A 23883-nucleotide genomic window follows, 5' to 3' on the forward strand; every position below is an offset into this window, starting at 1 on the left:
TCGGTCTACATACCCTCTTCCTTTGAACCAATTGAAGCTTTCGACACAAAACGCCCGTCGCGATGGTCCAGATTAGCGAGGTCAAGGGAAACAAGCGGGACAACCGCACGGCGGCCCACACCCATATCAAGGGACTCGGCCTAAAATCTGATGGAACTGCGGAGAGGCAAGCTTCTGGCTTTGTGGGGCAGACATCAGCTCGAGAGGTAAGGATCATCTCCATTTCCCAACTTTGGCCGCATTCAGTTGAGGTGCCGCCGTCCGTACCGTAAACAGCGAAGGAGGCGAACACAAAACGACTAACCCAGAATTCGAAAATATAGGCATGCGGTGTAGTCGTCGATCTCATCCGAGCGCACAAGATGGCCGGCCGCGGCGTCCTACTAGCGGGCGGTCCCGGAACCGGCAAGACGGCCCTCGCTCTCGCCGTAAGCCAGGAGCTAGGAACCAAGATCCCCTTTTGCCCCATCGTCGGCAGCGAGATCTACTCGAGCGAAGTCAAGAAGACCGAAGTCCTCATGGAGAACTTCCGGCGCGCCATCGGCCTCAAGGTCCGCGAGACGAAGGAAGTGTATGAGGGCGAGGTGACGGAGCTGACTCCCGAGGAGGCCGAGAACCCACTCGGCGGATACGGCAAGACCATCAGCACTCTCTTGATCGGGTTGAAGAGCGCCAAGGGCCAGAAGAAATTGAGGCTCGACCCGAGCATATACGAGGCTATCCAGAAGGAGAGGGTGACGGTCGGTGATGTCATTTACATTGAGGCGAACACGGGCGCGTGTAAGAGGGTCGGTCGCTCGGATGCTTATGCTACTGAGTTTGATATCGAGGCGGAGGAGTATGTGCCTATCCCCAAGGGCGAGGTGCATAAGAAGAAGGAGATTGTGCAGGATGTTACGCTCCATGATCTCGATGTTGCCAATGCTAGGCCTCAGGGTGGCCAAGATATCATGAGCATGATGGGTCAGCTCATGCGGCCTAAGATGACGGAAATTACGGATAAGCTGCGGACGGAGATCAACAAGGTCGTCAGCAAGTACATCGATCAAGGTGTTGCGGAGCTAGTTCCCGGTGTTTTGTTCATTGACGAGGTTGGTCGGCTGTTTCCCGATAGAGTGAAACCCCACTTACTAACTGAAACAGGCTCACATGCTCGACATGGAGTGCTTCACATATCTCAACCGCGCTCTTGAATCCCCTATAGCGCCCATCGTCATCCTCGCCTCCAACAGGGGAATGTGCACCATCAGGGGAACGGACGATATTGTGGCCGCCCACGGCATCCCCCCCGACTTCCTCGCCCGACTCCTCGTAATCCCCACCACTCACTACCAGCCCGACGAGATCAGGCGTATCATCAAGATTCGCGCGACGACCGAGGGCGCATCCGTTACGGATGGCGCGGTGGAGAAGATTGCTGAGCATGGAGAGCGCGTCAGCTTGCGATACTGCTTGCAACTATTGACACCGGCCGGGTAAGTCTTTTGGTTTACGTTTTAATTTTCTTCCCCTAGTTCCCGGTCGTATTTCTACTCGGCTACCATTATCTCCACCAAAATTTGGATCTTGTCCTCCGATTTGATTTCCACCATTTGCTTTTGCGGGGCCGGAACCAAGTTCTGCCACCCGAGACAAAACAACCAGGCTAACAAGTGGGAACAAACAGAATTCTTGCCAAGGCCAATGGCCGCTCTCAAATCGACGTTCAGGACATTGCCGAGTGTGCGGATATGTTCCTTGATGCTAGGCGAAGCGCGTCGCTGTTGGCCAGCGAGGCTGGCAAGGGCTACATTTCGTGAAGCGTCTCAGGATTACAACCCAGCAATGCGGATGTTGACACTAAACTGAGAGGAAACTTCGGGATTGCGAGTGGGCGCCATCGAATGGGCCCATCAACCGGTTAGGAAGGAGGCCAACATTAAGATGAGATGGTACACGGATTAGGGTATTAGAATCGGCAGATGAAGCGGATCATGCCGGAAGTATCCAAGAAGGCCGGCGGGGTCTCCGCCGTTCTACGAGGCTGCATATGGGTTGCAAACGAGGACCATGTCAGAATTCTAATATGATGGACGAAGATCAACCATGTTGTTAACACACAACTTGAAGGAACTGTTTTTTTTTTTCTTTTCGTTTCTTTTCTTCTCTCCTGTCTTGTGGTTTTCTGTTTTTTCTTCTTTTCTTCTGCTATTGGCGAAGGGGATATATCACTGTGAGCACTGATGGAAAATGGGCTGGGTGGTTTAAATAAAAATGTCATCTTTTTTTTTTCTTTTTTCACCGATGAGGAAGGGATCTTCCCTGTACAAGTGATGCGAGGACAAAGAATGGAAGCTCGTGTAGGACGGTGGCTTGACGCCCGCTTGGATGTTCTCTGACCCTTTTCCATGCGCTCTCCAGGAACCGAACGGTCCCGGAGGCGCTATCACTATTGGTATTATCCGAGTCGCACAGGTCAACGTAGTAGCTGCACGGAAACCGGGTACGATGGGACGAGAACTAAGTTGCCGGCATCGTTTTACAATCCCTGAGCCCGAGCTTCCTCCATTAATTTACTCTGCAGATCCATGTCAGCTTCTTTTTCTCATTTTATACCTCGCGTGCGAGCGTGGCCATCTCGTGGCCCTTGTTAACTTGGCCGTAGTACGAACGACCACGTCTTCCCTTCATTCCAGAGGATGGCCGAGAGCGTCTCTGTACGAACCCTCCCATTTCCCGCCACACATGATGGGCTCTGCAAGGAAAACGTCGGCTGAAACTTGGGAGAGGCGTACATTCCACACAAAACCATTGTTAATTTTCTTTTTTCCCTTCTTTCCTCTTTTTCGTCTCCCGTCTATAAAGAAGGGCCTTATTGTGAAGCTTCGGCCTCGGCTTGGAATTTCGAGCCGCTCAAGAGTCTTCTAGGGGGTGTCTTGTGTACGAGAGCGGTATTATTCAAAGGCAAGGTTATTCAAAGACAAGGCCGGGTATTAGTGCGTGTCTCTCTCTCTCTCTCACTCAATCAACTTAGACGCTGGATTCGCCAATGTGCAAGGTTCTTGGAGGGTATAATCCCCCACCCATTCACCTTCGCATAGGAATGGGACGAGGGTTACAAACGCTGCAAGACAAAAAGAACAAGACGGGCAAGGAAGTTAGATGCATCTACACCGCATCGTAATAGAAGTACGGTACGGGATACGGGAAGCTGGGATGCAGAGGCCGTGGAGCAAGTTCCTTTTGGCTCCGTCTTGTTCAGAAAGGGAGCGTGAGATTTGAAGAATTGCCCCCGGCGTATTATATGTTTAAATTTCTCTGGGTACATTCCCGAGACATTTCGACAAGGCATTCTGGGCCCCGTCCGTTGCGTAAGGGATGGTAATGGATGAGCTGTATTCCTTGATGCCAAACGACCTTCTTGTGGCATCCGTTCAAGGGTTTTCCTTTCATGGAATAAACGTAGAGAGGTTTCTTCGGTTTTTCCTCCGCTGCCCCATTCTTCGGGAAGCTGTATCGTATCGGCCATCTTCAAGCCTTCTCTTTTTTTCTGCCTTCCTTCTGGCCTTTTTTTATGTTTATGTTTATTTTTTATTTCTCACTTCCTTGTCGACATCCACCAAAGGTTCTCTCGATACTTGTTTTTCGCTGACTCGTTCAGAGTGGGATGGAAGGGATTCCCCTGCTTCTCACCTTTCGTTTTCCTCTTCTCGGGTTGTTGTCTCTTCTTCGCGGCGATAATGGCGGATACTGCTAGCCGAGGGTGAAGAGAGAGTTGAGAGAGTGTTGAGAGGAGAGAGACCGATGCAAGGTTCGGGCGAGACAGCAGATACCCACGATTCGCTGCATAAAAGGAAAAAACATCCTCTGGCCTCCAAGGCGAGGGATAAGACCAGTCAAACCGGACGAACGAACGAACAACAAAAAGCAGAGCAAGTAAATCCATTGTTCTCTCAGCCAAGTGCTTCTCATCCCTCGGGGTGCTGCTGCCCTCGCCAGAGACCTTTCTTTTTGGGCCCCGTCCTCAACTCTTTATTATTCTCCTTCTTCTCCCCGGCTTGTTGCTCATATTCGTCCCTATTCCTCCGTTTTGAATGGGCCCGTAAGAGAAGAAGATCCTAGTAAAAAAAAGCATCAATGGGCAAGATAAAGCCATGAAGAACCTCCGACAAAGAAAACAATCCAACAAAAAGTCTTTGAATCTTACCGTCCCTTCAACTCCTCCCCTTTCATCATTCGCCTTGGATGACCCTGGGCTGTCCTTTCTTACCTGTGGCTCTGGCCCATTGCTTCTCCTCCACCCACATCCTTCTCTCTCCGTCGTCCAGCAAGATTTCCAACATCTCCTACTCGAGAGTAAGTGTGCTTCCCTTCTCGGTTCGCTCTGTCCAGAATCTGGTTCCTCTATCCACAATACCCAACAACAGCCACTCCTGCTGCCATGAGATACCAAATTGGAGAACCTTTGATATTCCGACACTCTACCATCCCAATCATTGCTTTCACAAATCCCAACCTTCCTCCTATCCCAACGGCATAGAGTTCCTCTCATTCGCAGGTTCAACATCGTGTATTCCGCTCTCTGCTTCTTTTAGAGTGATCTCTTCAGAGAAATACATTCATTTGTAGGCAGGCTGCAATCAATCTCACCAAGGCTTGAAGCAATCATCCTACCTTCTCCACTCACTACTGCTGAGTCTTGACTTTCGTCACCACCCGCCTGCTTCGTTGCGTTTGCAACCTTGTCTCCTACCACACTGTCAATACTCATTTCCAGTCCATAATTAACACTTACTTTCTATCACAGATCCAATGAATACCATGGACACTTCTTTCCATCAGAGGCCCAGGGACGAACAGATGGTCCTACCCTCATCATCTTCTAGCGGGCGTCTTACTCGAAAGCGAGCAGGGTCTATCGACATAGAGCAGGCTAACCGCCAAAAGTTCGAAAACCTCAGTCTCTCCACCCCGAGCTCGGCAGGTCTGACGTCGAATAGTGATGGACGAGACTATATTTGTCTCTGTGCGCCTGCCCCCAAGGTCCCTCGACCTCGAAATGGTGAGTCGAATCATGGCCTTTTCTTTCTTTCCGTGTTCTTCCCGAAACCCACAAACGCCCTCTTGCTTCACATTCGTCATCGTACACCATGCCCACTGCGACCATGTGTCACTTGGTCCCTGGACCTCGACACTCGAGCAGCAAGTCTGAATCACTGTCATTGTCTCCTTTTCTCATCCACCTTCTTTGTTTTGTTGGTGTTGGTCCTTCGATCTAAAAGGAGAGAAAGAATGTATCACCCTCGAGAAACAGTGCGCTAATACCACCAATTCTCCTAGCATTTATTTTGTACCGTCAACATCACCAAGCGGCGGTTACGGCCGAGAACCCAGGTCTTCCCAATCCCGAGGTGTCCAAGATCATCGGTGAGCAATGGAGGAACGAGGCCGAGGCCGTGAAGGCCTATTGGAAGAACCTGGCGGAGGAGGAGAAACAGCGTCATCAGCTACAATACCCCGATTACCGGTATACCCCCCGCCGAGGCGCACGAGGCTCTGGACGATCCTCCATTTCATCGGAGGATGGAGGAAGGTGCCCCAAGTGCGGCGGTCGTTATATCGCCACCCCGAGGACACCCTCAGTCCATTATCAAGCTGGTCGAACCTCCGGCGCCGCTCCTTACGGCCACCCCAGCTTGAATCATGGCGAAGAGGCCTATTTCGTGCCTCCGGGGCATGGCGGCTTGGGTCCGAACCGGGTGCCACAGCCATATGGTTTCTCGCCTAGCGGAGGTCTCCGCAATATCCAAGAGGAAGAATACGATTCCATGTTCGCGGGACCGGAGTCCAAGCGCAGGCGCTTTGATACGCCGCCAGGATACCCAATCGAAAGGCCGCCTGGAAACCACCCTGACCAAAACGGACCGCACTCTGGTCGTCCTGATTTGCTGGGCAGAACTTTCTCTGATCGTTTGTACGGGGTAGGTCCACAACAAGCTGCCACGAACGAGGGCCTAGTGACGTCGACTTCCGCACCTTCGGCTTCCCAACAAGACCCGGTAGCCTTGCCACCTCTTCGTTCTAATCCCCGGTTCGACGAGTCTCTTCGGTTGCCGCCCCTGCATACCCAACTAGCCCCAACTCAAGAAGCGGTTGAGACACCGATGTTGGCTGTCGCTAAGGGCAAAGATTCCCAGGAAAAAGGAGTAGTAGCCATGATTATGTCCATCCCATATCTTAAGAAAATCGAAGTCCTGTGCAATATCACTCCTTCGTATCCACAGATTAGCAGTCGTAATAACGATAAGGCTGCGGGCCGTGGATATTTTATCGCCGTCGACGGACCGGTGGATTCAACCCTGCGTGAAGTTGGCGCAGCTGTGGAAAGGGCGCTCCAGACCTATGGCGACGCTGCTGTCAAGACGTTTGTAAACCCGGCGCCAATCCCCGCTATCAGTGGGCTTGAATTCGGTTTTCACAATTCCCAGTCGGGAATGAGCGTTAGCGAGGATCCATCACACCACCTTGATGCTTATATTCGCCTCATATCGCAGTGGCACGAGCTGTCGAAGGATATCATTGACCACATCACCACAGCGCCAGTGCCGACCAGCGAGATGGACGTGGAAATGCAGAGGTCAGCGTCTGACGGAAACATAGCCCTTGGCAGCTCTGCTCAAGCTGAGAACAATGGATACGGCATCCCCACTCACGACCGATTCGATAACTGCGGCGGCACGTACGTCCGGAAGCCGGGAACAAGGCGTTCCTCGAAGATCCCGATTGCGCTGGTTCCCGGAGGCTTTAGTGTGACTCTGTCGGACCGGTTTGCCTGCGCCGTTCCCATCACGGACACGTACTCGCCAGTAGACCACTGGCAATGGATGGCCACCCTTTGGCGCGGAATCGTCAGCCCTGACCTCTTCGTCTATGTCAAGCCGTCGCCCGAGACCGATGTTAACCAAAGGAACACGGTCGAGGTAAAGTCTCATAATGTCATGCTCGTGCGGGTTCCCAAGGGGATGAGTCTCGACCAGAAGACTGAGAGACGGCTGGCATTTGAAATCACGGAATGGGTGCGCGCCGGACAGGGTCACAGAGTCTGAAGAAAGATGGACCATCCTCTGTCTTTGCCGACCGGGCCATCCGCTTCCGTTACAACCTCCGCCACCTGCATGTGATGCTACGGGCAAAAATGGGATTTATACCAGTTTCCCTGGTGGAAAAAAAACAGGGTCGGAAACTGTTGGGAATCTAACGAATTGAGTGATGATACCTATCTTTCTGCCACTGGTCTGGCATATACACAGAGCAATTGAATGTTGGCAAAGCCATTTCTGCCTTTTTATTACCAATTAGTTATAGTCATTCAAGCTTTCTCTTCTTTAGGCGTGGTCTGGCACCGGCTTCTTCGTCGCATCCTTTCGATCGCGTCTCGAAGTGTTGCGAGTCGAGATGTTGAAGACGGTCGAGGAGAATATTGTGCCTAGTGAAGAGGCCATGAGAACACAATTGATTATTTTCCCAAAACGGCATATCCGCAAGTGCATTTCGCATTTCAAAATGATGGTGGCGCCTAAGATGGCAAGGCATTGAAGAATTGATGCGCAAATAAGATCAACGGAAGTTGAATGCGCGAAGCTGCAAGCAGCTCAGGTACGCGACAAGCTCCCAAAGATGCCGTGTCGCCCCTTTAGTTGCATAACACATGATAGTTGCTCTCATGTTCATTGGTACGGAGGTACATGTCGCAGCTGTCAGATTAGGGGTTTTGCAACTGTTGTCAATCGCGTTTATCCGTTCGCGTCCCAGGCTAACGACAACTCTCTGGATTCAAGAGCTGCATGACCAAAGGGGACCATCACCGTCAACATTCCCCGACGAGCTCCGCGACGACTAACCTCTCCCAGCTTCCCGACGAAACGACGAGACGACCTATGCACTATAATTGAGGGTCGAACCTCTTACCTAATATACCACTCCCCCGGTTAGTTCGACCCGTAGGCTTCAACCCCAACAAGCCAGGCCAAGCCCCAGCAGAATGGTAGCGACGGCCTCGCGGTGAAACTCACCAGTAATAACTCGAAACATCCCTTCCGGCCTCTCAAAATGACGGACATAGCTGTGGGCCAGATCGTCCAGCTCCCCAATGGATGCAAGGGCGAGGTCAGGTTCGTCGGTGAGACGGCGTTTTCCCAGGGCATCTGGGTAGGAGTCGAACTCGAGGATGCTAGCGGCAAGAATGATGGAAGCGTCCATGATAGGCGGTACTTTACCTGCGATATGGGCCGGGGCATGTTTGTGAAGCCGCAGGCCCTTAAGATTATCGGCCAAGCTCCGCCGAGGGCGGCGCCGGCTCCCAGGGCGGGTGCAGTGAGGAGAACATCAAGACCGAGTAGTTTGCAGAATCCCGGCGGTTCGAGCGCAGTGACGGATCCAGCGTTAAAGAGAAGGATAAGTTTGAATGCACCGAGTCCGAGCCCTGGTCCTCGGTCTGCTCGACCAACGAGCATTGCCCGAGTAAGACTTAACCTATCGATATCACACCTCTCGCACATACTCTCCTTCTCTCCCGGTGCTACTTGAAAGCAAGTTAACATTGGCGTTACCTACCAGTCTCCTACGAAATCGCCCACCAAGGGCATTACACCGACTAGTGCCTCGAGCTCACGAACGAATACCCCCTCAAATTCCCGCGTCCCTAGCATTGGCACCAAACCTAAGACTGTTGGAAGTGTACGGACGTCTATGGGTCCTCCGCCTCTTCCGAAGACTGCAGCAAAACCTATGGCAGGTTCGGTGGCGAACCGCCAAAGCAGTGGCTCCACAAGGCTGGCCAACCGACTATCGCTAGCCTCCTCCAAGCCTCCCAGCAGGGCTGGTAGCTTACGGCGACCATCGGCGGATTCACAAGCAACCGGGGCTGATAGCCGCAGGTCGAGTAAGGAAGAGGGAACTATGGCCTCCGACAAGAGTGAAACAGAGATCCTGTCGCCGAAGCCTAGGAGCCCCATCCTCACCAAGTCTAACCCGGTAGAGAGGCTCACGGCCGTGGCCCAAGGATCTGCTACTGGAGCAAGAGGGGGCCGGCCTGCGGCGAACGACGCTGCCAACCGCGAGATCGCGGATCTCAAGACGAAGATTAAAATCCTGGAACGGAAAGCGATGGAGAACCGAGACAAGCTGGCGACGATTCCCAAGCTTCAGCAGGACCTTGAGAGATACCAAACTATCATCCAAAAACTGCAGCAAAAGGCCCAAGATAACAACGAATCGAGGAAACAAGTAAAAGAGATGGAGCAGAAAATAGCTGCCCTCGAAGATGCCCAAGCTGACCATGAGACGGAGCTGGAGAGCATGCTACTTGACCGTGAGATGGCGGAAGAGCAGCTTGAACACGTCAAGATGGATCTTGAGATGACTAAAGAGCGGCTCGAGGTTCTCCAGCTCGAGTATGATATTTTGCACGCCGAACGGGAGGAGGCTGTCCAAGGTCTTACTCCCGAAGAGCGAGCTAGTGAAAGCTGGATTGCCAAGGACAGGGAAAACGAAAGGCTAAGAGAAGCTCTCGTGCGGTTTCGGGACATTACGCGTGAGAAGGAAGCCGAGCTGCTGGATCAAAATGCTGCATTGGAGGAGGACCTTAAGGACTTTGCCGTTACGAAGGAGCAGTTGGGCCAATGCAAGGAGAAGCTCGAAAAGTCCAGTGACATCATTGAGGACTTGCGACAGCAGCTCGAGAACGCTCTTGGCGCGGAAGATCTAATTGAGGACCTTACGCATCGGAACATGTCCCTAGGCGAGGAGGTCACCGAGCTCAAGGCCGTTATTGATGAGCTCGAGACCCTCAAGGAGCTCAACGACGAGCTCGAAGCCAACCATGTTCAGAATGAAAAGGAGATGCAGGAGGAACTTGACTTTAAGGACTCTGTTATCGCCGAACAAGTTCGACGAGTTACTCAACAGGAGCAAGGCTTGGAAGACATGGAGTATACACTCTCCAGGTTCCGCCAACTCGTCACCACTTTACAGACGGACTTGGAAGATATGCGCGCCTCTCACGCTGTCACCGAGACGGAGTCGGCGAAGCTGAACGACCGGTCTAGAGCCATGTTGGACCTCAATATGAAGCTGCAGCTATCTGCCTCCAAAGCTCAAGTCAAGGCTATCGACTTGGAACTCCGTCGACTCGAAGCGCAGGAGGCGGAGCAGCATCTCGAGATTGTCAAAATGTTCCTCCCCGACAGCTACAAGGAGGATCAGAACTCTGTCCTTGCCTTCTTGCGCTTCCAGCGAGTGTCGTTCAAGGCCAACATGCTGCAGGGCTTCATTCGGGAGAGAGTCGATGGCCAGGTTCATCCTGGACACGAGGACGATGTGTTCTATGGCCGCGATGCTATTGACAAGCTCACTTGGGTGTCGGCCATGTGCGAACGATTTGCCAACACGATCCGACGCTGCTCGCCTGAAGGATTTGCCAAGTTCGAATCTACTCTCCATGAATTAGATCCCGTTGAGCGGGCTCTTAACTCATGGATTGACGGTCTCAGGAAAGATGAGCTCAAGGAGAAGAAGTGCGCCGACGAGCTTCAGCGAACTATTGCCGTCCTTTCTCACCTTGGCGAAGTTCATCTCGCCGAAGACCTCGCCTCCTTCGCAGACGAGACCTATATGCAGACACTAAATATGCAGAGCTATCTCGAGTCCGCAACTATTTCGTTCACCACCCTCAAGGCCATGGTGCAGAGGATCTTGTCCTCTTCCGAAAACGGGCAGGACGAGCTCAGCCAACACTTTGTCAAGCGTGCCGAGCTAGCCATCGGGCAGACGCGAAGTGCCAAGCTTCTTGCTGGCAAGGCAGTCCGCGCGTTGGAAGATCTCAAGACTCGGTCTCTATCCTTGCAGCCCGAATCTCGAGACGCCTTTGAGCAGGTCGAGAGTGCTGCGCAAGACCTTGCCAATCTGGCACGCCAGCTTGGTATCGATCTGCACACTCTTCTCACTGAGGAAGGTCGCAACGAGCCTTATACTTTTGCCGAAGTGCAGAGCACCATCTCGAGGACTACCACCGCCGTCACGTCGTCCAGCGAGTCCGATCTCTTCTCTACGTATCTTGCCGGTCTCCGTGTTTCCACGAACCAGCTGAACGACCTCGCCGCTCTCTGCTCCGATCTCGATCAAGTCCAGGAATTCGATGTCCACCCCGCCCCCTGGGTCGTCAAGTCCAACGAACTCACTGCGCAAAAGACCCGACCAGTCGACGCCGAGGAAGCCATGAGGCGCCTGAGGGAGGAGTACAACGAGGCCCGTAGGACGGTAGCCCAGCGCGACGACACCCTCAGCACCGCCCTCCTCAAGATCGAGACCCTCGAGTCTCGGATGAAGGACGCCCAGGCCAAGGTTAACCGCATGGGCGAGCTCGAAGGTGATCTCGAAGGCGTCAAGAAGCAGAACATGGGTCTCATGGAGGACATCGAGAAGCAGGACCGCGAGCTCCGCGTTCTCGAAGCCGAGCGCGACAAGTGGAAGAAGGTGGCCGGCGACAGCCGCGCCTTCGTCGAGGGCGTCGGCGAGGCCAACACCAAGGTGGGCCAGGAACGCGCCGTGGCGACGGCCCGGCAGATGGATGGCCTTAGAGGGGAAATCACTAATCTGCAGGCCGCCGTGCGCTACCTGCGCGAGGACAACCAGCGGGCCAGGACGACGGAGCAGCATAAGTACGCGTGGCTCGCCGAGCCGCTCAAGAAGCCGCCCTCCGTTGAGCAGCGGAGACGGGCTGTCGTGGCGGCTGAGGGGCGTGACGTGCTCGGGGAGCTTCTGCGCATTGCGTCGTCGGCTAAGGTGTACGATTTGACGACGCTGCCCGAGGATAAGCTTGCTTGGAGGAGGGCGAAGACTACGCCGCAGTATCATGCTGCTAAGCAGGCCGAGGACTACGCTGCCTGGAAGAGCTGGCAGGAGGAAGTTGTGAAGAAGTCTAGGACCGTTCTTGGTGGGAAGCATGCCGCGAAGGCTGGGAACAGGGCTCTTGCGAGGCTGCAGATTCGTCTCCCTGGTGCTGATGGGAAGGTGATTCCTGGTACTGGCAAGGACGTGCAAATTGTTGGCTCTGCGGAGTGGGAGCGGTTACAGGCTGCAAGGGTCGAAACGGATTAAAGAGGTGGAGTTTGTCTTGAATCTCCTGTCTCAGGCGTAGGTAAGAAGGTTGAAGAAGAGTTCAGGGGGTTAGAGGATTTACTGGTGTGCACGATGCACGGCGCAGCACGACGCAAGATACCATTTAGTTTGTCGTTGGAATTAAAAGACTTATTTTGTGGCATTTCCCCCGGCCCGACTTGGTCAGGATGCTCCGTGTAGCATTTGTATCGGGCCGACGCGCTCTCATAGCAGCTACTCCCCGCGGCTGGAGCCGTGATGCTAGCAATACCTCTTCCTATGGTTAGCTAAGTCCATCCAACGCGGCCGCCACGCGTTGGGGCGGGTAAGCCAGTCCCCCGTCCGTCCCCCATAGAGTATTCCGATCCCATCCGCAACTAAAGCTCATTCAAGCCCTACTCTTCCCCTTCTTATCCTTCTTCTTCTTCCCCGTCTCCTCACCCCCCGCCCCTGCCCCTGCACCAGCACCAGCACCCATCAAAGCCGACATAGGATCCCCCCCACTCGCCATCTCCTTCATCATATCCTTAAACAAATTCTCACTAACCCCACCACCCGTCATAGCGGGACTAATAAACGGCAACAACTCATTCATCTTCCAACCCTTCGGCACCGCAGGCCTAGGCCACTTCTCCCCCATCTTAGGCGTAGGAACGCCCGGGATCTGATACCGCAAGGACTGCGAGTCGTCCGTGGTAGGGTGCTTCTGCAACCAGCCCGCCACGAGCCTGTATAGATGGTGCTTATTATTCACGGCGGGCGCGCCCACAGGCCTATGTGGATCCCGTAGCTTAACTTTAACCCGCCCCGGATTCGCCCAGTCGCGCGGATGACACTTCCCCGGCTCGAAAAGCACCTGAAATCCCAGCTGCGAACACGCATGCGCGATATCCCTAGCGATGGGGTTCGCCACCGCCAGCGACCGCGAAACGCGCCGGCCCTCTTGCCGCGTGTGCTGAGCGGAGAAGTAGATCGGGTAAAGGCATTGGAAATCGACGTAGTGCTTCGCGTCGGTGGCGGTGGAGTATTGCGGGGGTCTTTGGAGGAGGGAGGCGGCGGCGGCTGCGTTGCGTGCTGCTGCTGAGGAGGATGAGGAGGCCTGGGAGAATGAGGATGCGACGAAGGGGGGTTTGGTGGGGGGAGCGGTTGTGCTGAGGAGGATGTCGGATTCGTCGAAGTCGGAGATGTTGCCTTCGGAGGGGTCTGAGAGGTCGCTATCGGACGCTTCTTCTACCCTAGGGTGAGACATGTTTGTTGGGTTGGGTTATTTTGGAATACCCTCTCCTCGTTTTCTGGGTTGGGAAATGGGCGAGGTTTCGATAGAGGACAGTGAGCTGTCGAGGAGGGTTACCGGGATGTCGTTTGCTTGCAAGTAGCGATGTACCTCATTCAAGACCCAAGATCTTGACTTTTGGTGGGGTTCACGTGACTACCCCACCTTCACCTTGGGGATTTCGGTGGGAGTTTGCGCATGTGGGGAACATCTCCACTACGACGAAGTACATTGTATTTGTAGCTAGTTGAATTGGCAGCTTGAGGAATAAACGAAGAATAAATGTAGCTTGATCGAGTTATATATATATGAGTTGAATCCATACATATACACCAAGTCGCCACCACAAACAACCCACGGCTCATGAGCTTACAAGATATCGAAGCTTGGGCGATCCATCGAATAACTCGAGCGCCCGGGTGAACAGAGCAGAGATGGCTTATAACCATGTTCTTCCCCAAATTCCTCTCATCCCCTTAATAGATGACTGGCCTCGCTAAGGTTCCGGAAAGGGCCTTGTTGCGGAAGAGCTCGCTAAGCCAGTAGCGATCTTCCTAAACCCAATCTAGATAGAGGTTGTGCAGGATAACCAAAACTAACAAAGGAAAACTGGAAGACTTCTCATTTCATCAATGAATCCATAATTGCGTAAAACGAAACATAGGCAAGTCGGTATCCCCCGGTTGTTTTCTTGGACCAATTTTAAAACCCTCCCAACCAAAAGGAACAAATCAAAATAAAAAGAAAACAAAAAGGCGCATCAAATACACGCAAGATGCTTATAAACAAGACGCTGATGATCCATATTCCCTTCCACCCATTCCCACTTCTGCCGGGAGCAAGCGCCTCACTTTGGCTGGCCACGTATACGTAGGCATGCTCCCGCTCCGGCATTCATCTGTGTCTGTCTCATATAAAGGTCGTCGAGATCACCCTTCGCTTCTGACCATCCGATCATCCCCCATCGTCGACTGAGGAGTATCGCCCGCCACACAACACCCCCCAGAGTTAAAGACCAAATAGCCCACGGGACACGACGCCGAAATATCAAGGTTCTGCTCGGGTATTCCCGCCTTGGGTGGAGACGCCGGGGCTCCAGCATCTCCGGCGGAACCACGATTCCCGAACCACCGAGTAAAGAAGCAAAGACGATTCTCGGGAACAGAGCAACGGCTTGAGGAAGGGGTGTCTTCATCCGACATTATAGGGGAGCTAGGGATCGGCGGGCTCGTACAGATGCTGGCGATGCTCAGAGGATCGGCCGCTCTCATCGTCGACATAACCGTCCTCTTCATTCGCCTAAAGCTCGCCTCAACCGCCGACTTTACCGTCGTGGCAAGAGGATTGACATCTTGCATCGCCTGATAGCGCTTGATGGTCCAGTCGAACTGCGGTTTTGCATCCTCATAGAGACGGACGTTCTCTCTTGGGAACAGGGTGTAGATCATGGTGATTAGGATAAGAGCGTCGAAAGTACCAAAGAATAGCATGAAGCTAAGGGAAGGGGGAAAAAATTGTCAGTATAGGAACAGGGGAAATTATAGACAGCGCACATTGAGACGTAAAGTTCGAGTGGTGAATACGAGAAACTCACTTTCTCCACGAATTCGTTACCGTCCCTTGATAAAGGATTTGCTGAGAACTCAGTAGTTTGATGGCTGCCCTAAGAGCCTCTGTTCGACTCAGAGACCGATTTAAAATGTACGAGCGGTGCAATACCATGATATGGAACTGAACCCATTGGTCGAAGCAGAATCGCGATGACGTTAGCCAAGGGCAGTCCGGATGGTTATCCCAGCGCCAATCAGTCGATTCAAGTCGGAAATAGCCAGGGATTTTCTGGGCCGTCTCAACGACCTGCCTTCCGACGAGCTCAGCTCGCGCGAAGTCCATGCAATCCATGCCTACATTTTCAGAGAAATTGGAGTCTCTCAGAGGGCCGGCAAGTTTGAAAAGCCAGAGACTGCGCGTCAACGGTGTTGGTGGGTCAGTATCATCATTTCGTAATCTCACAGGGCAAGTGGACTTGTCGTATGGCGGAACACAATCCACAGGAAGACTAGGTCGCTTCTGCTGAGGATCGATAAACGGAGGCTTTCCCAGAATCAAAGAAAAGTGAGTATCCCTAAAGGAAAGAGGTTAGTTCTTGAATAATCTATTCTAGTTCGGAGACAAAATGGCTGTAGCAGTAAAAGGAAAGAAAGGAAAAGGGAAGGCAAGGCAAGGGCAAAAAGGAGGACGCGAAGAATGATTACCATATCGTCAATGTCATGTAAAGTGATCTTCTTTCTTGCACCAACCACTCTGTCTCCAGAATATCCCGGAGTGTCGAACTCGGAGGCTTGGGATCAAATAAATCGTCATGGATGCCGAGCTCCCGCGCGTCAGTCAGCGCCTCGTTGAGGGAATTCCACTAGAGCAGCGTCGGTTAGTTAACCATACATACCATGCCCAAAGAATGCGGGCAAGATCTTCTGGCAAAGCTAATGATCGAACGGATTTTAGGGAAGTGGGAAGGGATTCCCAAGGTAAAAACTAACAGATCCAAGAATATCGGCCAGATAGGCGAAAAGAACGCAACGGGCCATCCCCGCTTGTACATTTATGATTGTAACTTCAGGCCTGCCGACCAAGGACAAGAGGGCGTGGCCTGTCTCGCTATAATCTATAGCGAGATCCCGAAGCGACATCGTCACGGCATATTTGAGTGACTCAAAGGGCCCCCTTGGATCGTCGGGTACGACCAGAAGAACGGTTGCTAAAACCTGGAACAGCAGAGCGGGAAAGACCCTCAATTTCGGTGGAAGAGACATGGGGCCCGTTTTCTGGAAGACTGCGAAGGGAATCTGGCTCCATCGTTCGGCCAATTTCATAAACTCGTGCGGGTCAATGAAATGGGTGTGCCAGTTGACCTCTGCAAAATAAATGCCCACAAGCTGGTCGATATAGCATTTGGCGGGGAGGTGTCGAATAAGACTCTTGTACCGATCCCTCAACTCCTCGCAGCTGCCCTGGGTACTCGGTGAGTTGGATGCTTGGGTTTTGGCATCGCCATCGTCCCTAGACTCCGCCATCGCCGCCGCCTTTGACATGCGCCGGGCGGATGCCGGTGGGCGCGCAGGGCCTACATCGGAAGTAGAAGTAGATGTCACGGGTGATATGGACCGAGTAGACGTCCTGATGAGCGGCGATAACGGTAGTTGGTTAGTCACGAAGAGATCTGGGATGAACAAGAAAAGTATACATTTCGCTCTTTCTAGAGACAAACCTTAGACTTGGCACCGACGACTCATAACGGCAGACCGATTCTTTGTTACGGAACTTGCAGTTGGCGCAAGGGAGCTCCCGGTCGCACTTTAGACGCCATGAAGGTTAGCAATGATGGTTCAGCACCAACATACACGGTGGGGCCCGTCATTCGGAGGGGAGGCTTGACAGATTCGACGTTTATCCATCTCTTTCGGCTTAATGAATCAAAGAATTCAGGGCAATGGGACTCGATGACGGGTATATCAGCATTGTTGTTTGACCTACTTTTTGCTTGCGCCGGTGACACTCGACACATGATATAACGGCGCGTCTCCTCTTCTTCGGCGGCGGACGAGAAGGGGCGGTTTCGGTCAGGGTTATCGAACCAACACCTCCCGTCATGCCGCCGAGAGGCGACTCAGCCACCATTTCTTAGAAAGGAAAAGAGAAGCTGCGATTGTTTGAACCCCGCCTTATTAAGGCCTGAGAGTTTAGCTCCCCATCGCTGATATGGAAGCACACTGGGAACAAAAGCTGGCACAAGCGCCGAGCGCCGCTAGAAGAGAGACGAGGAAACCCTAGTTCTATAGGGTCAGTAGATGGCATTAAGTGTTGAGATTCCGTGTGTAGAAAGACAAGTGTGGACGAGAGTGGCCGCGGGAACCGGGCAGAGCGCGATTCGCTAATTTGTAATGCGGCAACGGGAGGGTCAGAAGGCCAAGCAACAGGATACCTGTGGACTGTCTGCGGGGGTAGAGACTAATAGACTGACGGATGGGAAAGGACTGGTGATGGTTACAATACATTTTGAGGGGAGCATACGAGACTTGGGCCGCTTCCCACCAGAGACAGACAGAGACGTATTACAGGAAAACGCGACAGACAGGACCAATGACGCAGGAGGTTCCAAGCAAGGCCTGGACCGCGTGTCACATACAGAGTAGAGAATAAGAGAAAGGGCAGACCAAGAAGGGAAGTAAGGCTCATGGGTCCTGACATGAACAACGGCAGAGCGCAGTGAGAATCCGAGAAATCTCCTGGTGGAACATCATCGGTTCGGTGAAGTTGCAGGCTGCAACTACGGCGCGCTACAAGACAGTGACGGGGTGGCAGGAAACGGGAAGCGGGAAGTGGGAAACGGGGGAGATACACAAAGTAATGAAAAGAACATGGACAGACGTAAAGCAGCGAGGGGGAAACAGAAAGAGACGGATTGGGATAAATTAAACTTACCAGTAACCCAACTCGTCTTGATGCAGGCAGACGAGGCTAGAAAACAAATGTTTGCGGGTTTGGGATTTCTGGGGAAGGGGGCTTTTTTCGGTCGGGGGAACGACACGATATTCGGGGATTGAAAGAGCCCGGCATGGACGGAATTTAGAGAGAGTACATGCGAGTCCAGGGCTTCGCACAGCGACGAGCTTATTTCCGACGTTGCGTGCTAATTTGGGGAACATCACCAGCGCAGATTGGTCGTTTGGCTTAGCTCGTCCAATCCCGGAGAGCAGGATTGGTAATCGAATTGGAGATAATACTTTTTTGATCAAGATACTGTAACTGTGTACTTCTATGTCGAGTTTGTGTTTGTCAACGGTCAAGCACACACTCGACACGGCATGGGCTAGGATCGATTGTTCGAATCAGTGCCTCGCCACGACCGATTGCTGGGGTGTACTCACAACGTACTCACGTCCTTTGTACCGCCGCTTTTCGACCTGATCAAATGTTTGTGTCGACGCTGCCTGCTGGGGCCCTGGACCAAATCAAGACGATCCGACTGTCTTCGCCCCCATCGTTGTTTGCTTGGGGTTTGTCGCTCATCCCTGTTTCATTCATTGTGGCTGTCCAAGGTTGTCACTTGTCTCCCGAAGTCCGAAGTACCCTGATGAGTTTAAACCATGGAAGCGTAAGTACGAGTACGATCAACTGCTAATGGATGGGCGACTCCCATTCGATGCATCAGACATCTGCCACAATCTGCATCAATGATCTCTCCTCGGAGATATTGGCAGGGTACTAGACAAATCTCAATAGCTTCTCTGCACCTGCCTCCATTGAAATGAGCGATCAAAGTACTTGAGTATTCGCACCACAACGTGATCGGTTGATATGACTTCGGACATTTGTCTACCTTGTACTTTGGACCCAAGAGATAGGCGCGGGGAAGTAGCGACCAGACACACACATACATCAAAATCGACCCAAGAAAGTGCAAATGCGAGTCGCATGACTAATGTCCTTTCCTCTTCCACATTTAGCGACCTTCCTCATGAGTCGCTCAACCATCCTTCCAGGTTCCAAGGCTTGATTCTGTCGTAGTGTAACGTACAAAGTACGAAATAGTGTAGTGTGGCCTGTCACCTGTGGTTCATTCTGCTCGCCCTGTTCGCTTCCCTCGGACCCCTGGTGGGGCCGACTCCTTCCCCGACCCACTACAAAGTACCAAGTACACCGATGCAAGCAATGGACCCAACTCAATCCCCTAACTCCGTCGGGAATGACAGCATCAAATCTCACAATCACCATGGTTATTTTGAAGGTATCAAAGTATATTGTGGTCCACTCCGAGAAAATGGCTGACGCTAGCATCGGGGATCAATGTTACCATTTGAAGATAAAAATCTCGAAATACGACATCTTTCCCACCTTCTCATATCACATCGCTATCCCCGTTCTCAGGGTCCCCCCACGAAACGCAGGTGGCTGAGAGGAACAGCTGAGGCATCTCCCCACGTGCACCTTTTGTTTCCCCTTTACATCGGTTGATAATACCTCGTAGAGTCGTATCTAACTGTCCATTATTATTATTAAGCCCTGCGACTCGTTGAATTTCTAGAGGCGGTAAAGGGAACGAAGGCCAATCTTAAAAATGTCTTCCAAGGCGTGGCCGAGGAGGGCGTGAGGGGCAAAAGCCGAAATTGTTCGCGATTTGCTGAGAGTCGAGCGGAGCACCGCCTCGATAACGCCGATGGTCTCAAGAGTTACTTACGCCCAATTAACGGGGGCTGGGCGTGAAGACTGGTCCTTCAGACAGTCTATTCGCCTTCGTCCCAATGTTTTCCATGTGAAGTACTTCCTAGGTTTTGGAAGTCAGATAAACCCACAAACCATAGAAGCGAAAGTGTTTCGCATACTTGACGCTTAGAAGATTTGAGCTTAGTGTGCCGATAACATCAAAAGGAAACTTCAATATTTGTGGATAAATCAACGTCAGACCCGTGGTTTCCGGCCTCGAGATAAAGAACGCTGGGTATGCATTTGCAGATTACCGAGCCTCGGTGAGCAAACCAGAAGTAAAAATAACTCTTATTAGGTGGAAGAAAGAAAGGCAAAGAGAGCGAAAAGGACAGATATTAATGTCCAGGCAGAACCGGTGACTCGATTCACTTACTGGCGATCTCTATGGATCTCTTTCGCCTCTTCCAGCCTCGCCTCTCGAGCGCGTTTAGAAAATCTCGAAGCTAGGATCTCGTCGAAATTGTCATGGAAATATGGCAACGACGAAGTTTAAGCCGTTGGCCACTAGTGCTTTTCATTTGTTTCTGGGTTCGCTCATTTCGCGTCCTCGAAAAAGCTAAAAAGGACTAGACGTTTTGCGATCTTCTTTCGGAGACCAAATCTTCAGTTGTGGTTCATGATAGAATACGCATTTTGGGGTGTCGCTTGACCTTGGCCCATAGAATAGCACGCTCTTTTTACATGAGTTTTTGGACATTGAGCTCTAGACAAATTACTATACCAAGCTCCGTACCTACTAAGCCCAATTCAGAGTCTTGCGAAGCCTCCTACGACGTACATACTCTACTTTGTAGTATCGAATGATGAATCTGATCGACAAAACCTCTCAGCTCTCACCACTACTGAAGAAATGTGGAGTCCTGGCAAGGCTTCAGTGTTGCTTTTTGGTCAAAGTATAGCCTGGCCTGGCCTGGCGATAAAACACTCGGCTCCACTCTGGGCCCTGGTTCCCGGAATGTTCTGTTTTCGGATTTAATATACGAAAGTAGTTTAATAATGGTGATAAATAATACTTCGCTGGATCTTACTGCCTGACCCAATCCGCATGTACTTTTTACGAAGTACGAAGTACACGATTTTATCTCTCATCGGAGATCGGAGTCTATCGAGGGCCCGAGCTTGCGAAAACGAAAAGAGAGTTATCCCAAAAAAGAAAGAAAAAAAAAAGGCAGAAAGAAGGCGTCTGCATGCTGTGGCTTACCACGTACTGCCGAGTTCCGCCTAAGCCGGGAAGCAATGCACGAGGTCTTGATCTGAATATTCGGCGATAACCTCGTGCTACTTGGTGGCAAGTAGTGTGGTGTAGCGTAGTTTACACTAAATGGATGACAGTGATTCGTTCCGAAGTTGATTTAAAATCTACAATTTGATAAAACTACAGCGCCGTATATCCTATCAATTTTCGTAGCCACTCGTCCGAGATTCCAGCTTCATTCCATCCCCTCACCAGCTTTCTCCTCTCCGGTCCCTCACTGACCTCATGTAGGAAATTAAAACTAAAGGAAAAAAGGGAATCAGGAGGAACCCTAAAAATGCAAACTCTACGCATGTCCCGCCCAAGCCCTCGGCTTCTCTCGGGGCCACCGTCTTCAAGCCAATCAACAACACCGCGTAAGGCCTTCTTCAAAGTTTTACCCCTTCAAGATTGAGGGGAGTCTCGACTACTGTAGCGCACGGGCACTACGCGTCGGATGGACGGGATAACTGGCGTGCTGTAAGCCCGAACGTGCCCAATTTGTTGCTTGTATGCCGTGCATCACTGGGCACGTCGAGGAGGGATGTCGGGGGAAGGGACGCAGTCCATTAGCTATGTAGGCGGACAACACAGGAGTCAGTAAGGAGGATCAAACACACTCCAGATCCGGACGATAGAGCAGCACGAGAAAAACGCGAACAGATCAAGTCTTTGCATACAATCATCGACAAGTTATCAGTACAAAATGTCCACCTGGAAGAAGGGGAAAAAGAGAAGAAAACCCCCGGAGAAAACAGTAGAAAAATAAACCTGCCCGCTTCGCAAAGAGGCCTCAAGAGTCTAAGTGCGTATTGAATAAATTCGTAAAAGCAAGCAAGATGTACCAAGCATTCCCAAAAAGCAATCCCTTAATTTCAGCCCACCCTCGACTGGTAGGCTTTCCACGCCTCCCTCCGGTACCGTTCCGCTTCCGTAGGTGGGTCATCACCCTTAAGGATACCACGCCCGACAATAACAATGTCCACTCCGCGTCCGACAACAAGCTTTTCCGGCGTGTTGTACTGCTGGCCTTTGCCGTCTCCGGCGATCCCGTTCTCTCCTTGGCCCTCGGGGGGCAATTGGCAGCCGGGGGTCATGCTGATGAACTGGTCGTCCGCCTCGCTGTTGAGGTTCTCCTGACTGATGAAGCCCATGACGAAGTCTTTGTGTTCCCGGGCGGCCTCGATGCAGGCTTGGGTATACTGGGGCGTCACGAGGTTATCCACCGTCGACATTTGCGCTAGGATCAACAACCCGCGATCTATGGGGGCCTCCTCGATTCCTTGGTAGACCAAGTCGTCTCCTTCGGCGATGTTCTTAGACAGGCGCGGCGAACCCGCAAGCTCGTAGTGCTGAGTGACAGTGGTGACAGACACGATGCTGCCTTTCCTGCCCTCCCCCTTGTTATCACCGGATCCGTTGGCTAAAGGCGGATGCGCCGCCGGCTGTGATGGGGGCGCCATCTCGTCATCCTCATCGTCCTCGAAGCTCTCAGATCGCGGGGTTCCGATGCTCACAGACGTCTTGACCTCATAAGGGTATCGGTCGCGCCATCTCGCGGCGGCTTCGGCAAGCGCGGTCACCGAGGCCTTGCCCGGAAGCATGTTGACGTTTATGATATGCGCCCAGTCGATGATGCGCGCGGCGCCCGAAGTATACTGCATCTGCACCGTGTTGCCAATGTCGCCGAACTTGCGATCCTCGAAGATCAAGAAGCCGTGTTTCCGCGCCAGCGCCGCAAGCTTGGCTCCGGTTCCATTCTGCGGGTTAAAGTCCCACCCGGACACGACGTCGTAGTGCGTCTTGAGGACGACAATGGACGGGCCAACCTTGTCGGCGAGGTTCAGGAGCTCACGTGCGGTGGTGACGTCGGCGCTGAGGCAGAGATTGGAGTTCTTGAGCTCCATCAACCGGAGGAGGTAGGCCGTAAGAGGGTGAGTAGACGACTCTGCGCGGGCCGCGTACGACTTCTTGAGTATGGGATGTTGCGTCATTGTGACGGTCTCTTGGAAAGACCCAAGTGGTTTTGACTTGGTTGGAATTGTAAGAGCCGGAAGGCTAGTGTATCGTTCGTTGGTCGAACGAGCGAGAAAGCTGTATTATATTTAAGATTCCTCTCATAAAAATTCGCAACGAGTAGTTTGTTCGACCTTGGACTTGTGGACCTCTCTATCTTCAGAATTTTCTTTTCGCGTCCTTTTTTTTTTTCTCTCTCTTCTTTCAAACTTTTTTTCTCTCTCTTCTTTCAAACTTTTTTTTCTTCTTTCTCTTTCGGCCCTCCCCTCCTGTATGCTGCGTGCTGCACACGCACTCCTGCGAGAGTATTGAACTTGGTTGGCTGGAAGAATCCGGGAGACGCCGATATGCAATGCAGCAGCAGCGTGCCAACTGGAAACAGCGCGGTATCGGGTAGGTCGAAGCCGTTGGGACACCTTAAAAAGGGGGGATCGAAACAGAGTCGTTCTAAAGGGCCGGTCCAGTCACGGACAAAGGGCAATGAGAGAGGGAGGTCAGGGTGTGTTATGCAGGTCGAGTTCGACGGTCCGCAGGGGAGGTAGTATTGAAGGAAGAAGTTGGGAGAGAGAGAGAGAGAGAGAAGAAAAAAAAAAAAGATTGACGAGGTTGTGGGTACCTGGGAAGCTATGTAGTAGTCGAGATAATCGTAGACCAGTGGATCGAGGTTGGCAGTAAGGCCATAAATAGGTGAAAAAAAGAGTTTCCTTTGAGGGGGGCAGGTAGTGACGAGGTCAGACCCCAGTTTGACTAGTCGTATATTGATGTATGCGGACCCTTGCCTCTTGTTGCTTGTTGGGCTGGGTTGATGCAGGTTGGTTAATTGACCCTTTCGGATGATGCCAGACGTTTCGCGAGGGTCAATGTCCTTGGGTCAGATTTAGTGGGCGGCAAAAGCCAGTGCAGGTTCGAGGGGAGGAGGCTTGATTGATCTCTGTGGGAGGAATGGAGGGGAGGGTAC

General features: G+C 52.3%; 4 protein-coding genes and 2 pseudogenes across 4 annotated transcripts; 3 read left to right on the forward strand and 3 right to left on the reverse strand.

The window, feature by feature from the left end:
* Positions 1-62: 62 nt before the first annotated feature.
* Positions 63-1799, forward strand: SAPIO_CDS2867 (uncharacterized protein; the record flags this gene model as incomplete). The annotated part of the gene is made up of 4 exons (XM_016785784.1): positions 63-206; positions 324-1091; positions 1144-1475; positions 1667-1799. The coding sequence occupies 4 exons, from the start codon at positions 63-65 to the stop codon at positions 1797-1799; spliced, it is 1377 nt and encodes a 458-aa protein (XP_016644566.1).
* A 3001-nt stretch (positions 1800-4800) lies between these two features.
* Positions 4801-7085, forward strand: SAPIO_CDS2868 (HMG box protein; the record flags this gene model as incomplete). Its single annotated transcript, XM_016785785.1, has 2 exons — positions 4801-5041; positions 5320-7085. 2 exons carry the CDS (start codon positions 4801-4803, stop codon positions 7083-7085), a joined length of 2007 nt encoding a protein of 668 aa, XP_016644567.1.
* Positions 7086-8088: 1003 nt separating this feature from the next.
* SAPIO_CDS2869 (Dynactin, 150 kDa isoform) lies at positions 8089-12135 on the forward strand (the record flags this gene model as incomplete). The annotated part of the gene is made up of 2 exons (XM_016785786.1): positions 8089-8352; positions 8596-12135. 2 exons carry the CDS (start codon positions 8089-8091, stop codon positions 12133-12135), a joined length of 3804 nt encoding a protein of 1267 aa, XP_016644568.1.
* A 388-nt stretch (positions 12136-12523) lies between these two features.
* On the reverse strand, positions 12524-13384 carry SAPIO_CDS2870 (annotated as a pseudogene; the record flags this gene model as incomplete).
* Positions 13385-14337: 953 nt separating this feature from the next.
* SAPIO_CDS2871 (uncharacterized protein) lies at positions 14338-17086 on the reverse strand (the record flags this gene model as incomplete). The annotated part of the gene is made up of 6 exons (XM_016785787.1): positions 14338-14902; positions 15003-15533; positions 15709-15821; positions 15949-16585; positions 16677-16762; positions 16943-17086. The coding sequence occupies 6 exons, from the start codon at positions 17084-17086 to the stop codon at positions 14338-14340; spliced, it is 2076 nt and encodes a 691-aa protein (XP_016644569.1).
* A 4698-nt stretch (positions 17087-21784) lies between these two features.
* Positions 21785-22903, reverse strand: SAPIO_CDS2872 (annotated as a pseudogene; the record flags this gene model as incomplete).
* Between the last annotated feature and the right edge of the window lie 980 nt (positions 22904-23883).

Source organism: Scedosporium apiospermum, assembly GCF_000732125.1.
Source record: "Scedosporium apiospermum strain IHEM 14462 chromosome Unknown SEQ_SAPIO_0087, whole genome shotgun sequence".
NCBI lineage: Eukaryota > Fungi > Ascomycota > Sordariomycetes > Microascales > Microascaceae > Scedosporium > Scedosporium apiospermum.